General features: G+C 46.3%; 1 protein-coding gene across 3 annotated transcripts in view; it reads left to right on the plus strand.

Annotated features, from left to right (window-relative positions):
- Positions 1-889: 889 nt before the first annotated feature.
- Positions 890-17236, plus strand: part of CUNH20orf96 (chromosome unknown C20orf96 homolog) — a 39428-nt gene continuing 23081 nt past the window's right edge. The window contains exons 1-5 of one of the 3 annotated variants that reach the window (XM_073580732.1): positions 890-1024; positions 3669-3771; positions 4802-4914; positions 5414-5563; positions 5731-5830. In XM_073580732.1, the coding sequence (XP_073436833.1) occupies positions 932-1024; positions 3669-3771; positions 4802-4914; positions 5414-5563; positions 5731-5830 (559 nt within the window). In that variant the 5' untranslated portion in view covers positions 890-931. Of the gene's footprint in view, positions 1137-3623; positions 3772-4801; positions 4915-5413; positions 5564-5730; positions 5831-17236 lie in introns of those variants that run through there. The other 2 variants (XM_073580734.1, XM_073580733.1) reach the window with 2 other exon arrangements.

The following is a 17236-nucleotide window of genomic DNA, read 5'->3' on the forward strand; positions in this document are numbered from 1 at the left end:
CTCTACCATAGAAACACTACAACCCCCATCAGGAACCTCTGTGTCTACCTCTACCATAGAAACACTACAACCCCCATCAGGAGCCTCTGTGACTACCTCTACCACAGAAACACTACAACCCCCATCAGGAGCCTCTGTGTCTACCTCTACCATAGAAACACTACAACCCCTATCATGAGCTACTAAACCTATTAAGTGAGATACTATCTGTTGAGATGCGTATATAAGCCCATTGTGTGGCACTGTCTGCTAAGCTGCTGTATCTAAGTCTATCATGCATGATACTTTATGCCAACCTTTCCATCTAAGCCTCATGTGCCTGATAATGTCTCCTGAGTAGTGTATCTAAGCCTGTTATGTGTGGTACCAATTCCCGGCGGCAGTATATCTAAGCCTGTTATGTCTGGTACTCTTTGCTGAGCAGTGTATCTCAGCTTGTCATGTGTGGTACTCAATTTTGAGTAGTGTATCTCAGCCTTTTACATATGTGGAACTTTCTGATAAGAAATGTATCTCAGCCTGTCATGGGTGGCACTCCCTGCTGAGTACTGTGTGGTACTCTCTGCAGAGCAGTGTATCAATCTCAGCACTTTTCACGTATGGTAATGTCTGCTGAGTGGTGTATCTCAGCCTCCTCTGCGTGATACTCGATGCTGAGCAGTGTATCTCAGCCTCTTCTGCAAGGTACCTTCTACTGAAAAGTGTATCTCGTTCTCCCATGTGTGATACTTCCTGCAGGGCCTCTCCTGTGTGTGTGGTACTCCCTGCTGAGCAGTGTATCGCAGCCCGTCAGTGTGGTACCTCAAAGATCTTCACTCAATGTTTCCGCTTCAGCAGTTGATGAATCTGGCGGCTTGGCGCTGCTCCCTCTGCCGGCTAGTTTGCTTATTACACGTCATCGAGGAAGTTTCTGGCAGCATCGTGTCATGGAATGATAAGTGGCCATGTTGGAACACCTCTGAGAGTGGTAACATGTCGGCGGCTGATGACGTCAGCTTTTTTCCTTGGTAACGGATTAACACTGGTAAGGATAGAAGGGAGAATAAAAAGGACAAACGACCGCAAAATCAGACACAAAGCGAGCGAGGAGAAAGGCGAGAGGCCAGCTGGAGGGTACAGGCTACAGACATCTAACTGTAACTATCCCCCCAGAGACAGTCTGACACATACTGTATAACTACCCTCAGACACAGTCTGACAGTCATACCTATCCCATCCCTCAGAAACAGTCTGAGAGACATAACCACCCCCAGTGACAGTCTCACAGACTTACCTATCCCTCAAAGACAGGCTGGCAGACATAAGTACCCCCAGAGACAGGCTGGCAGACATAACTACCCCAGAGACAGGCTGGCAGATATAACTACCCCCAGAGACAGGCTGGCAGATATAACTACCCCCAGAGACAGGCTGGCAGACATAACTACCCCCAGAGACAGGCTGGCAGATATAACTACCCCCAGAGACAGGCTGGCAGACATAACTACCCCCAGAGACAGGCTGTCAGATATAACTACCCCCAGAGACAGGCTGGCAGACATAACTACCCCCCAGAGACAGGCTGGCAGATATAACTACCCCCAGAGACAGGCTGGCAGACATAACTACCCCCAGAGACAGTCTGACAGACATAACTACCCCCAGAGACAGTCTGACAGACGTAACTACCCCCAGAGACAGTCTGAGAGACGTAACTACCCCCAGAGACAGTCTGACAGACATAACTACCCCCCACCCACAGTCCTACAGATATAACTACCCCCACAGACAGTCTGACAGACATAACTACCCCCACAGACAGTCTGACAGACATAACTACCCCCACAGACAGTCTGACAGACATAACTACCCCCAGAGATAGTCTGACAGATATAACTACTCCCAGAGACAGTCTTGCAGACGTAACTACCCCCAGAGACAGTCTAACAGACATAACTACCCCCCAGAGACAGTCTGAGACAAATAACTACCCCCAGAGGCAGTCTGAGACACATAAGTACCCCAGAGACAATCTGCGGGACAAATCTACCCTCAGAGACAGTCTGACAGACATAACTACCCCCAGTGACAGTCTGAGAAACATAACTACCCCCACAGACAGTCTGTAAGACATAATGACCACCAGAGACAGTCAGAGACATATAAGTACTCCCAGAGGCAGTCTGACAGATATAACTACAGCCCAGAGACAGTCTGGCAGACAATACCACCCCCAGAGACAGTCTGACAGATATAACTACCACCAGAGACAGTCTGGCAGACAGAAATACCCCCAGACACAGTCTGGCAGACATAACTACCCCCCAGAGACAGTCTGACAGATATAGCCACCCCCAGAGACAGTAGAGACAGGTCAGTCAGACTGTCTCTTGTGGTAGATATGTCAGTCATATTGTCTCTAGGGGTAAATATCAGACTGTCTCTGGGGGAAATATGTCAGTCAGATTGCCTTTATTGGTAGATATATCAGTCATACTGTCTCTAGTGGCTAGCTTTGTCAGTCAGACTGTCTATAGGGGTAAATATCAGACTGTCTCTGGGGATATATGTCAGTCAGACTGTCTCTAGTGGTAGATAGGTCAGTCAGACTATCTACCACTAGAGATAGTCTGCCTGACCAATCTATCCCCAGAGACAGTGACATTTACCCCTATATACAGTCTGACTGACATAGTTATCCACTAGAGACAGTCTGACTGGCAGATCTACCCCCAGAGGCAGTCCATTTACCTGTGTAGACAGTCTGACTGGCATAGCAATCCTCTAGAGACATTATGACTGACATATCTACCCATAGAGACAGTCTGATTGACAGATCTACCCCCAGAGGTAGTCTGACATTTACCTGTATAGTCAGTCTGATTGATATTGCTACCCGTCAGAGACAGTCTGATATAATCACCCCAGAGATACTCTGACTAATGTAAGACCCCAAGAGACAGTCTAACTGATGGAGCTACCCTCAGAGACACTGTAGTGCAGGATCAGATATCCGACACCCAGAATCATGATTTAAGTATAGTTCTTTATTTAGTATCCATTAACTACCAGAACCACCTGTCAACATAGTTGATTCCTACGACCCATTTCTTCAGATATAAACCCCCCAGAGACAGTCTTGATTATGTAGAATTGTCTTTGTTTCCAACAGCAACCAACTATAGAGCCAAATGCAGAATTAAGGCTGTGATTGTTACTATGGGCAATAATAACAGTTTTTTTCTTTAGATAGTTCCATACGTCTCCCCCACGATGACAGAATATTCTTTGTGAACAAAACTGAAATCTAATTTCTCATCTTGACTCACTGAGTCACATGGAGATTGACAGTGGTGTAATACCACATGTATCCACTAGATGGGGCACCTCACTGCATGCACACATTACACAGCGCCAGCCTACGGGCAGAGGGGAACATGGAGTTATGTAACATTGCAGATCTGCAAATCGCTGATGTGTCAGCTTCTCTTATGTCTGAGGGGAGACTGCCTAGAACCTCAGCCAAACGTCTCCTCTTATCAGACTACAACTCCCACAGTCCTCAGTTGCCTATAAACTGTTTAACAGACAGGGATACAAAAATATAAATAAACCTTTAGCTGGTAGACAGCGTTATTGGATGTGATCCCATTTACTGAATGATCCATTGTATGATTCTTTATCTTCAGGGTCACAGCATGTCTCAGCGGCCGATGGCAAGAGGACGTCACTGTGCCGACTGTACAAAGAACACAACGTTCCGTAATGTCCCTCTCCCCAATCACTCTACAGGTAATGTTACAGATTATACTGAGCTGTATGGATGGTATAGTGCTTTCATATAACCCATGCAGTCAGCAATATCATAAGAGCAAGTGCTGATCTCCGTTACACAAGTGGATGGGAATGTCTCTGTAGGCCCTCAGCGCTGGAGATAACACTGTGTAGGCAAAGGTAATAAGACAAGTCCACGTCACATACAATACATATACAGGAGCTCTTACTACCTACTAGTCTACATCCAAAGACATTAATATGGAGTCGGTCCTTATAACAGCTTCCGCTCTCCTGAAAAGGCTTTCTGCAAGATTTTGGGAATGTTTGTCCTGTCAATCCAGAAGAGCATTTTTGAGGTCAGATCCTGGTGTTGGAGGAGACGGCCGGGCTCACAATCTCCATTTTAGTTCATCCCAGAGGTGTTGGATGAGGTTGAGGTCAGGATTTTGTGCAGCCGGTCGTGATCTCCTTCACCAAACTCCCGCAACTATGTCTTTATGGAGCTTGTACACTGGGCACAGTCATGGGGAACATAGAAGAGGGTTCCCACCAAGTTGGAGGCCTACAATGATCTAAAATGTCTTGTGTGCAGAAGAAGTAGTATTTCCCTTCACTAAAACTAAGAGGCCTACACTGACCCCTGAAAGTAAAGCCCATAGCATTATCCCTCCTCCAGCAAATTTACAGATGGCATAATGCAGGCAGATAACGTTATCGTACATTCACCAAAGCCAGACTTGTCCATCAAATGCCAGATAGAGACGTATGTTCCGTCACTCCTTATAACATGTTTCCACTGCTACAGAGTCTGGTGGCGACTGCTTTACACCACTCCATCCAACTCTCGGCATTGTGCTTGGTGATGTAAGGCTGCATGTAGCTGCTCGGCTATGAAGCTTATGGCGGGGGCACAATTTTTGTGCTGATGTTGATACAAGAGGAGGTCTGGGAGAAAATGGTGGAAGGAGACTTAAAATTTCTGTAGAACCAAAGGGGTCCCTGGGGACAGGTACCAACATGTAAATAATACATTTACTCCACACAGGTGCTAAGAGTCCTACAAAAGTGACAGCCCGACAAAAGACCGCAGACTGTCAGCTGAGCAAGAACTGTGTTACGGCCAAAGACAGACTGAAAAAAGGTGGCCCCATTTTGCTGGTATGATGTGTCCATCTATCTGTCTGTTATCTATAGAGCAGTGGCTCCTCTATTCTTTCTAAGGCCCTTACGTGTCCCAGTATCAGCCCATTTGTCTTTGTAGTGCAGCATGGATATCAGCCAGTAGGGGGCAGCAGAACAACAGGAAATATTCTCTCTATCAAATACAGGTGTAAGATACCGGTAATCACTAAATGGCAGCAAAAACTTATTCCGAACAGTGGGACTAGAGCATTGTGACCTTCCTCGGCTGACACTTGAGCACCGGCATCCTGGGAGGCTCTTGTGATTACTAGGCTATTGCAATATCATGACAAAAGACATGCAGGGTGCTATAGTCTAATAATTAGTCATTACTGTGTGTTATTGGTCTTATTTCTGTCATATTTCCTATACATTGAGGTGGAGATCGTCTGTTAGAATATAAAATAATAAAGGAGTGTGCAGGTTTATTGCGTTTTTCTAAATGTCTATATCAGTATTTAATTTCCAATTCCAGACGTATACCACACAGTCGTCATCTAGCCTGAATTCCCAGTGCAAGCGCCTGGAGGAGGAGAATGCCTCCATGATGAGACAAATCATGGGGATCGAAGATGAGGCTATGAAGAGCGCCACCCAACACCTTCAACAGTATGACAGGGCAGGGGTGAGTGTGAGGGCTGATTTTTAACAATATGTCATGAGCTGTAAATTGAGCATTATTTTGCTTTTACGTGGGGGCTTTGCAACCCCTATATTATAGCAGAAGCAAGATAAATGTCTTCTGTATACATAGGGCCTAAGTCTAAATATGCTTTCTTTATCTCCCTTTAGAATAATGTCCACGCAGTACAGATATGGACAGAGCATCAAATTCGAGAGTCTCAACGGGATCTGGAGATGACAAGGGAAATGTGCCAGGAACGTTTGAATGGTGAGGGTCTGCTAAGTCCTGTATTTTCTTTATAAATAGCAATAAATGTACAGAAAAAATCCTCTCTCTGTCATCATTGAGATCTGATAAGTGCTGGATTATTAGAAAAGACCAAAAGGTACAAAAGTCACTTACCTGCGAGGGCAGAAGATTGTCAGGATGAGAGCCCATGTAACGTACGCTGGTTCTGCAGGTTTTACCCTATGACGTTCTGATCGCTGCACTTATGTGGTTTTTCACAGTGAGAGGACTCCATCTTTTAGCCCATTGTTACCCGATGTTATGCGAATGCCGGTTGCTGATTACCATGGCAGCCACTGGCATAACATTGGCCTTCGATTCTGTAATACTGACAGGTAAATGAACTGCAATATAAAAGGAATGAAAGGAGGATTAGTGGGGCTATTAAAAATTTATGTATAAAAAAAATCCTATATTTTTTTTTTTAAATATATATATATATATATATATATATATATATATATATATATATATATATATATACATACACCGTATATTAATTGCTTTTTTTTTTAGTTATGCAAAAGAGGTAAAAGATAACAAAAACTTTTCCCCTTCCCGCAGCAAAAAAAAATATTAACGCCTTAATAACTTCCATTTTTTATTTACAGTGGATGTGCTCATTTACTATAGGGACTATAGATGAGCATGTCCTGTACAGTACAGATGCCTGCTGTGTTATCTAGCCACACCCAAGGGTAGTTTCTTGCTAGCTCGGATCACAATATTTTGGGGGCTGTTGTTAATCGTGACATCAGCATTTTAGGGGTTAGGAACAAGGGATTATTTTGGACACCCTTTGCTCTCTTTTTCCCATGACTCGATCGCATGAGCTGATTGGTAGTCATTGCTGTACAGGGGGCTTATGAAGGCTACCATGCCTGCCATGTTTGTATAACTATGATGCCACGCATGGGGCTGGGCTTCATTGTTGATCACCAATGTCACAATACATTTCAGTATTACAGTCCATTGTATAGGTGATAAAGTGATCACAGGTTCAAGTCCCAAAGGGTTACAAAATGGTGAAAAAAATTGAATATCATAAAAAGAAAGGTGGAATTTCTGGGGTTTTCTTTCAATATCGCCCAACTTTGAATTTTTGTTTCCATTTTTCTGTACATCATGTGATAAAGTGAAAGGTGTCATTCAAAACTACAAATTTATCCCACAATAACAAAGTCCTAACATGATTATGTCAACAGAAAAAGTTACAGAGCTTAATTTCCTTCTATGACAGAATCACTGATTGGGTGGATCAGGGAAATGCTGTAGATATAGTATATCTTGACTTCAGCAAAGCATTTGACAAAGTATCTCACACAATCCTTATTGAAAAAATGGCTAAGTATGGAATGGACAAGGCAACTGTTAGGTGGATTCATAACTGGCTTAGTGATCGGACCCAAAGAGTGGTCGTAAATGGCTGCACATCCAGTTGGAAGAATGTCTGAAGTGGGGTACCACAGGGCTCTGTCCTGGGCCCTGTATTGTTCAACATCTTTATCAACGATTTAGATGAAGGAATTGAGAGTAAACTGATTAAATTTGCTGATGACACAAAGCTAGGAGGGATAGCTAATACTAGAGAAGAGAGAGAGGATTCAAAAAGATATAAATAAATTGGAGCAGTGGGCAGCAACTAACAGAATGGTTTTTAACAGGGAAAAATGCAAAGTACTACATCTGGGCAATAAAAATGAAAAAAGCATATACAGAATGGGAGGAATAGGGCTAAGCAACAGCACATGTGTAAAAGACTTGGGTATACTAATAGGTCACAGACTGAATATGGGTCAACAGTGTGATGCAGCAGCAGCAAAAAAGGCAAATGCAATTTTAGGATTGTGATAAAACCACCTGCTGGAGAAGCGAACGATCGGTAGCTGTCATGTCCACCAACTCCTTCAGCTGGGCCATCATCACCCGATTAGCTTCTTGCTGGACGGCGGTGGACTGTACCAGCGCTTTCACCACGTCCTCCATGCTCATGCTTCTCACGTGATGCCCGCATTCTCCACCGCAATGTGATAAAACACTCCGGGATCGCCTTTGCTGGCGTCAAAGGTCACGTGCGTTCAGCATGAAACTCAGGCGCACAGCCGGGATTCGGGTATAACTGACACTGGGTCAGGTTTATTAAAGGTGAAAGCAATGCATAAAGGAAGTAAAACATAAAACAAATCCTTGCCTGTCCGGCACTAACTAAACAAGGTACAACCTAACTACCAACTGGCGGGCTTCTCCCGTCCAGCCAAACCACAGTTGCAGTGGGCACTGCTTTCACTCACGTGTGTCTCTCACACAGACAGGCTCTCTGTGTTCCCAGGCTGAGACACTCACACAACCACCTGGCATCCTTTTATATCCGCCTCCCATTATTCATTAGTCACCAGGTGAGATACTGACCAGACTAGGCCACATAGGAAAGGTATCTGGGCAAGATATACCTGCCCTCATCCACTATTCCCACATGATTCTCACATATCCCCCCCCTCTGCTCAGACCACTCTGGTCGAGCAATGACACCCGCCAAACAGTGCACTCGGGACAGGGCATCTGCATTCCCCATCTGTGCCCCTGGGCGGTGCTCCACCGTAAAAGTGTAGGCCTGCAGGGCAAGGAACCACCGGGTCACCCGGCTATTCTGTTCCTTGTGCAAGTGCATCCACTTGAGAGGGGCATGGTCAGTGATCAGCCTGAACTTTCGGCACACCAGGTAATATTTGAGGGCCTCTAGAGCCCACTTAATGGCTAGGCACTCTTTTTCCACTACCGCATACTTTTGCTCATGTTTATTCAGCCTCCTGCTGAGATAGAGGACTGGGTGTTCCACTCCGTCCCTCACTTGTGACAGTATGGCCCCGATACCGGTATCAGAGGCATCCGTTTGTACCACAAACTCGCTGCGGAAGTCCGGAGTCACCAGTACTGGTTGAGAACAAAGTGCCCGTTTTAGGCTATGGAAGGCTTCTTCAGCCACTAAATTCTTCCATTTAATCATGACGGAGTCTTTCCCTTTGGTAAGATCTGTCAGGGGGGTAGCGATGGCTGCAAAATTGGGTATGAACCGGCAATAATAGCCGGGGATCCCCAGAAAGGCTTGCACCTGCTTCTTGTTGACAGGTTGCGGCCAGTCCTGAACCGCTTGAATCTTATCAACCTGGGGTTTAACAACACCCCTCCCAATTACATACCCCAAATACCTGGCTTCTTCTAGCCCGATATGACATTTCTTGGGGTTCGCTGTTAGACCTGCCTCCCACAGGTCGTCAATCACAGCTTGTACTTACTGGAGATGAGTCTCCCAGTCCAAGCTGTAAATGACAATGTCATCCAAATAGGCCGAAGCGTACTGCCTATGTGGCCTCAGGACTCGATCCATCAGTCTCTGGAAGGTCGCCGGTGCTCCGTGCAGTCCAAACGGCATATACACATACTGAAATAGACCTGCAGCAAATGCCGTCTTTTCTCTGGCAGCCTCCGCCAGAGGGATCTGCCAATACCCCTTTGTTAGGTCTAGGGTCGTAATATACCGGGCTTTTCCTAACCGATCTATTAACTCGTCGACCCGGGGCATAGGGTAGGCATCAAATTTTGAGACCGCATTCAGTGTCCTGAAGTCATTGCAGAATCGGATTGTGCCGTCCGGTTTAGGAATTAACACAATCGGGCTGGACCAAGCACTGTGCGATTCCTCAATGACACCTAACTCTAACATTGCCTTCACTTCTTGGGAAACGGCTTCACGGCGCGCTTCCGGAATTCTGTAGGGTTTCACGTGAACTGTGACACCAGGTTCCGTTACGATGTCATGTTTCATTAGCGTAGTCTGCCCGGGTTTTTCTGAGAAAAACTTTTGGTTGTGAAGTAGAAACTGCCTGACCTCAATCTTTTGCCGCTCCGAGAGAGTCTCTGCAACCCGTACCTCCGGTACGGTATGCGAGCAGACGGGACGGGCCAGCTCCGCTGACAAGGCAAACCGATCTTTCCAGGGTTTTATCAGATTTACATGATAAACCTGTTCAGGTTTCCGTTTACCTGCCTGGTATACTTTGTAGTTTACTTCACCAACTCTTAATCTCAAAAGGGCCCTGCCACTTTGCTAGGAACTTACTGTCCACCGTGGGGACCAGGATCAACACCCTATCTCTGGGTGCAAACGTACGGATCTTGGCGCCCCTATCATAGATTCTTTTTTGGGCTCCCTGAGCCTGCATCATGTGTTCTTTGACGATAGGCATATCAGCCGCAATACGGTCCTGCATTTGGGATACGTGATCTATCACCGTTTTAAAAGGAGTGACCTGACCCTCCCAGGATTCTTTGGCGACGTCTAACAGTCCGCGAGGACGTCGGGCGTACAATAACTCGAAAGGCGAGAACCCCGTGGAAGACTGGGGCACTTCCCTGATGGCAAAAAGCAAATACGGAAGTAAATAGTCCCAGTTCTTCCCATCCTTGTCTATCGCCTTTCTCAGCATCTGCTTCAGAGTTTTATTGAACCGTTCGACCAACCCGTCTGTTTGAGGGTGATACACGGATGTGCGTAACGGTTCGATTTGTAACAGCCGGCAGAGCTCCTTCATTACCCTGGACATAAAGGGGGTCCCCTGGTCGGTGAGTATCTGTTTTGGTATACCGACCCGACTAAACACATGCACCAGTTCCTTGGCAATCGTTTTGGTGGCCGTGTTACGCAAAGGGATGGCCTCCGGGTAACGAGTGGCATAATCCAAGATGACCAGGATATGTTGGTGTCCACGTGCAGACCGTGGAAGGGGCCCAACTAAATCCATCCCAATCCTCTCAAACGGGACCTCAATAATAGGTAGGGGTACCAAAGGGCTACAGAACCGGGGCTTAGGCGCAGAGGCTTGGCAGTCAGGACAAGACTCACAATATACACGAATATCGTGATGCATGCCTGGCCAAACAAAACAGTGTAATATCCTTTCGGTGGTTTTCTGGACACCCAGGTGACCTCCCATCACATGTCCGTGGGCCAGGTCCAGCACCTGCCGCCGGTAGGGTTTTGGCACGACTAATAGTTGCACCGTGTCTTCCCCCTTTTTCTCTATCTGATACAGTAAATCATTCTCCAGGACCATGTAAGGATATGCCAGCCTAGAGCCAGATTCTACGGGTACCCCATTTATCACTTTTACATTTGTCCTAGCCTGAGAAAGGGTAGGATCCTTTATTTGCTCGCTTTGGAAGTCATCTTTCTGAACTTCCAAATCAGGCAAACGGGGAGGTGGACGGCTGTCGGCCTCCTCCTCTTCCCTGGTCTCCTCCGTATCACCTGCCATGACTGAAAACGGGAACTGCAGGTCATTTCCAGCCGACTCTTCCCCCCGAGTCTTCCGGGGAGACCTCTTCCAGGGGTTCTGGACCCACATGCGCCCTGGGAGAAGAATCATGTACACTATTACCCGAGGGCATCAACTGATTCTCCCACAATTGCCAGAAGTGGGGAAAATCCCGGCCCAAGATAACATCATGCAATAATGCAGGGACGAGTCCCACTTTATGTTGCACAGACCCATAGGAAGTAGTAATGCATATGACCGTGGTGAGGTACGAACAGGTGTCTCCATGCACACACGTTACAGAAAATTTGTCTGATGGTCCAGTCGGCGCTGACACCAGACTGGCCTTCACCAGAGTCACCACACTTCCCGAGTCTAACAATGCCACCACATTTTTGCCATCAACAGTTAAATCACACAAGTGTTTTTCCACATCCTTTTCACCGGCATTCACACTCACTACCCATGCAACCATAGACATGCGGTTTTTAGAGTCTGTGACGTCGCACTGCATAGGTTCAGTAGTGACCGGACAGTTCGCAGCAATGTGTCCCATCTCTTGGCAGCGGAAACACCTAACGAGCCCCTTGCTTAGACCATAGTTCGTTACTCTCGGCCTCGCAGTGCGGGCAGTCCCGTTTTCCTCCCCCACTGTCTTATGGATTTTTCCTATTCCCCTACTCCCTGGAACAGTCTTACCGGTTCCACGTGGAGATGATGAAGAACGAGGTGGGTAGCGTCGTCTCGGAGTCCTTCCGCCACAGAGTAACGTTCAACCAGATCCACCAGTTGATCTGCCGTCGCAGGATTTCCATGGCTTACCCACTTCCTCAGGGCTGGCGGTAGAGCTCTCAGGTACTTGTCCATGACGACTCTCTGGATTATCTCTGGCGCTGTCAACACCTCGGGTTGTAGCCACTTCTTCGTCACGTGGATCAGGTCGAACATCTGTGACCGTGGAGGTTTATCCTGCTGATAAGTCCATTGATGCACTCTCTGTGCACGGACAGCGGTCGACACTCCCAGCCGGGCCAAGATCTCGGCTTTCAGTTTGTCAAAGTCCTGTGCGGCTTCAGGTTCTAAGTCATAATAAGCCTTTTGGGCCTCACCGGAAAGAAACGGGGCAATCAGGCCGGCCCATCGTGCCTTCGGCCATTTTTCTCGCACCGCCGTCCGTTCAAACGTGGTCAGGTATGCCTCGACATCTTTGGTGGTCATCTTCTGCCAGTACCGACTCACGTGAATCACTCTCGACTCGGCTTCCAGGTTAACCTCAGGTAAGCTTGCCAGACGCTGCGCCACCTGCTGGAGAAGCGAATGATCGGTAGCTGTCATGTCCACCAACTCCTTCAGCTGGGCCATCATCACCCGATTAGCTTCTTGCTGGATGGCGGTGGACTGTACCAGCGCTTTCACCACGTCCTCCATGCTCATGCTTCTCACGTGATGCCCGCATTCTCCACCACAATGTGATAAAACACTCCGGGATCGCCTTTGCTGGGGTCAAAGGTCACGTGCGTTCAGCATGAAACCCTGGCGCACAGCCAGGATTCGGGTATAACTGACACTGGGTCAGGTTTATTAAAAAAACCCTTCAAGACCGCCCATACGTATATAAACTGACCTGAGATATAAGAGAATATCATCCCCATAAAGGTGACAATTCAGCAGCTTTCGGCTGTCCACTATATCTGACAACTTGCTGTATCACAAATGATCAGTGTTGGCACCTTCCACATCTGTTTAACCCCTTAGTTGCTGCTGTCAAAAGTGACTACATCAAATAAATGGTTAATAGATTGTGGGGGCTTGCACTTTAATCTAATTGACACACCGAGATCATGATTGTGTGGTCCTGATGTTTGCCATAGCTGTTCATGGCCAAATAGCGGCCTTACAGTCTCCCGGCTATAGCGGTCAGTTCAGAAGTTAGCGACATTTAGGTGGTAAACAAACACTTTTTCATTCCGGCTATACCACTTTGCATTAATTCCTAAAAATCAGCTGAAGGGTTAATAAACTACCTTACAGCAGTTTTCAATATGTCAGGGGGTGCTGTTTTTAAAATGGTATCACGTTTGGGGTTTTCCAATATATAGCACCCCTAAAGTCACTTCAAACCTGGATAGGTCCCTCAAAAAAATTAATTTTGTAAATTTCCTTGAAAAAATGAAAAATTGCTGCTACATTTTTAAACCTCCTAAAAGGCTAGCAGAATAAATTACAGTTTTAAAAATGGTGCTGATGTATAGCAGGCATGTGGGAAATGTTACTGATTCATGTTTTTCTGTGGTATGACTATCTGGATTAAAGGGATAATCATTCAAAGTTTGAAAACTGCAATTTTTTTCACATTTTTGTCAAGTTTCTGATATTTTTATAAATAAACACAAAACATATCAATCTAAATTTACTATTATCATAAATTATAATGTGCCACGAAAAAACAGTATCAAAATCACTGGGATTTGTTGAAGCATTCCAGAGTTATGACCACATAAAGTGACAATGGTCAGAATTTTAAAAATTGGCCCGGTCACGAAGGGTTTTTATTAAAGGTGAAAGCAACGCATAAAGGAAATAAAAGATAAAACAAATCCTTGCCTGTCCGGCACTAACTAAACAAGGTACAACCTAACTACCAACTGGCGGGCTTCTCCCGTCCAGCCAAACCACAGTTGCAGTGGGCACTGCTTTCACTCACGTGTGTCTCTCACACAGACAGGCTCTCTGTGTCCCCAGGCTGAGACACTCACACCACCACCTGGCATCCTTTTATATCCGCCTCCCATTATTCATTAGTCACCAGGTGAGATACTGACCAGACTAGGCCACATAGGAAAGGTATCTGGGCGAGATATACCTGCCCTCATCCACTATTCCCACATGATTCTCACAGGATGTATTAACAGAAGCATACAGTCTAGATCACGTGAAGTCATTATTGCCTCCTACTCCTCTTTGGTCAGACCTCATCTGGAATATTGTGTCCAGTTTTGGGCGCCACATTTTAAAAAAGACATCAACAAACTGGAGCAAGTTCAGAAAAGAGCGACCAGAATGGTGACTGGTCTGCAAACCCTGTCTTATGAGGAAAGGTTGCAGGATTTGGGAATGTTTAGCTTGCAAAAGAGAAGACTGAGAGGAGACTTAATAGCTGTCTACAAATATCTCAAGGGCTGTCACATTGTAGAAGGATCATCTTTATTCCCATTTGCACAAGGAAAGAATAGAAGCAATGGGATGAAACTGAATGGGAGGAAACACAGATTAGATATTAGAAAAAACTTTTTGACAGTTAGAGTGATCAATGAGTGGAACAAGCTGCCACGAGAGGTGGTGAGTTCTCCTTCAATAGAAGTCTTCAAACAGAGGCTGGACAGATATCTGTCTGGGATGATTTAGCGAATCCTGCTTTGAGCAGGGGGTTGGACCAGATGGCCCAGGAGGTCCCTTCCAACTCTACGATTCTATGATTCTATAAAATGATAAAAAAGAAAGCACAAAAGGTGGGATTACATTGTATTCAATACAGTATATGTACTTCAAAATGGTGCCAAAAAAGCTGTGTTCTTAAGAGGTTAAAACAGAAGTTTAGCAGTATTCATCTGTAAGACTAAGAAACACATAGCCATGACCGAATTCCTTGATTTGTAAGTACCCATTAAATGAGCCCCTGATGTCGGAGTGCTGTGACTGTGGCAGGTCATTGAGATGAGTGTTCGCCACCTACCAGGACTGTTGTTATTACAGCTCAGGACCTCTCAGGAAATTAGCACTTGGCAGCCATCTGTAAACTGTAAACTTTTCTCAAAAACATATACTGAGCTCATTCCCTAACAGCTGTAAACACAGTACCATGAGCCCTTGTAAAATGGAGGATTTCAGCTCGGCAACGCAGTGTTCGTGGAAGGAAGCGTTCATCAGTAGAGGTAGGGTCATATGTAGCTGCTGGCGAGCAACTGTATCCACAGAGTTGCAGCAGCTGTCCAATATGAGACAGGAGATAACTTGCTGATTTTGCTGGGGGCCCAATCACTAGGACCCCCAAAAAACTCAATATCGGGGCTCTGAAACCAATGGAATGTGGCACTGCAACCAGGGCTGTGGAGTCGGTAAGACAAACCTCCGACTCCTCAATTTCCCTGACTCCTGACTTCCGACCCCACAGCACTAGTCACTACTGATCATGTACATAAAGTGCAGCACAGATTGATCTCCACTCCGACCCCACAGCACCGGTCACTACTGAGCATGTACATAAAGTGCAGCACAGATTCATCTCCACTTCGACCCCACAGCACTAGTCACTACTGATCATGTACATAAAGTGCAGCACAGATTGATCTCCACTCCGACCCCACAGCACCGGTCACTACTGATCATGTACATAAAGTGCAGCACAGATTGATCTCCACTCCGACCCCACAGCACTGGTCACTACTGAGCATGTGCATAAAGTGCAGCACAGATTCATCTCCATTACGACCTCACAGCACCGGTCACTACTGATCATGTACATAAAGTGCAGCACAGATTGATCTCCACTCCGACCCCACAGCACCGGTCACTACTGAGCAGGTACATAAAGTGCAGCACAGATTCATCTCCACTTCGACCCCACAGCACCGGTCACTACTGAGCATGTACATAAAGTGCAGCACAGATTCATCTCCATTCCGACCCCACAGCATCGGTCACTACTGAGCATGTACATAAAGTGCAGCACAGATTCATCTCCACTCCGACTCCACAGCACTGGTAACTGCTGAGCATGTACATAAAGTGCAGCACAGATTCATCTCCATTATGACTCCACAGCACCAGTCACTACTGAGCATGTACATAAAGTGCAGCACAGATTCATCTCCATTATGACCCCACAGCACCGGTCACTACTGAGCATGTACATAAAGTGCAGCACAGATTCATCTCCATTATGACCCCATAGCACCAGTCACTACTGAGCATGTACATAATGTGCAGCACAGATTCATCTCCACTCCGACCCCACAGCATCGGTCACTACTTAGCATGTACATAAAGTGCAGCACAGATTCATCTTCACTCTGACCCCACAGCACCGGTCACTACTGAGCATGTACATAATGTGCAGCACAGATTCATCTCTATTACTACTCCACAGCATCGGTCACTGCTGAGCATGTACATAATGTGCAGCACAAATTCATCTCCACTCCGACTCCACAGCACTGATAACTGCTGAGCATGTACATAAAGTGCAGCACAGATTCATCTCCACTCCGACCCCACAGCACCGGTCACTACTGAGCATGTACATAAAGTGCAGCACAGATTCATCTCCATTATGACTCCACAGCACCAGTCACTACTGAGCATGTACATAAAGTGCAGCACAGATTCATCTCCATTATGACCCCACAGCACCGGTCACTACTGAGCATGTACATAATGTGCAGCACAGATTCATCTCCATTACTACTCCACAGCATCGGTCACTACTGAGCATGTACATAATGTGCAGCACAGATTCATCTCCACTCCGACCCCACAGCATCGGTCACTACTTAGCATGTACATAAAGTGCAGCACAGATTCATCTTCACTCTGACCCCACAGCATCGGTCACTACTGAGCATGTACATAAAGTGCAGCACAGATTCATCTCCACTCTGACCCCACAGCACCGGTCACTACTGAGCATGTACATAAAGTGCAGCACAGATTCATCTCCATTATGACCCCACAGCACCGGTCACTACTGAGCATGTACATAAAGTGCAGCACAGATTCATCTCCACTCCGACCCCACAGTATCGGTCACTACTGAGCATGTACATAAAGTGCAGCACAGATTCATCTCCACTCCGACCCCACAGCACCGGTCACTACTGAGCATGTACATAAAGTGCAGCACAGATTCATCTCCATTATGACCCCACAGCACCGGTCACTACTGAGCATGTACATAAAGTGCAGCACAGATTCATCTCCACTCCGACCCCACAGTATCGGTCACTACTGAGCATGTACATAAAGTGCAGCACAGATTCATCTCCACTCCGACCCCACAGCACCGGTCACTTCTGAG

This window comes from Dendrobates tinctorius, unplaced genomic scaffold, assembly GCF_039654945.1.
Source record: "Dendrobates tinctorius isolate UK_male_01 unplaced genomic scaffold, ASM3965494v1 ptg000065l, whole genome shotgun sequence".
In the NCBI taxonomy this organism is placed as follows: Eukaryota; Metazoa; Chordata; class Amphibia; order Anura; family Dendrobatidae; genus Dendrobates; species Dendrobates tinctorius.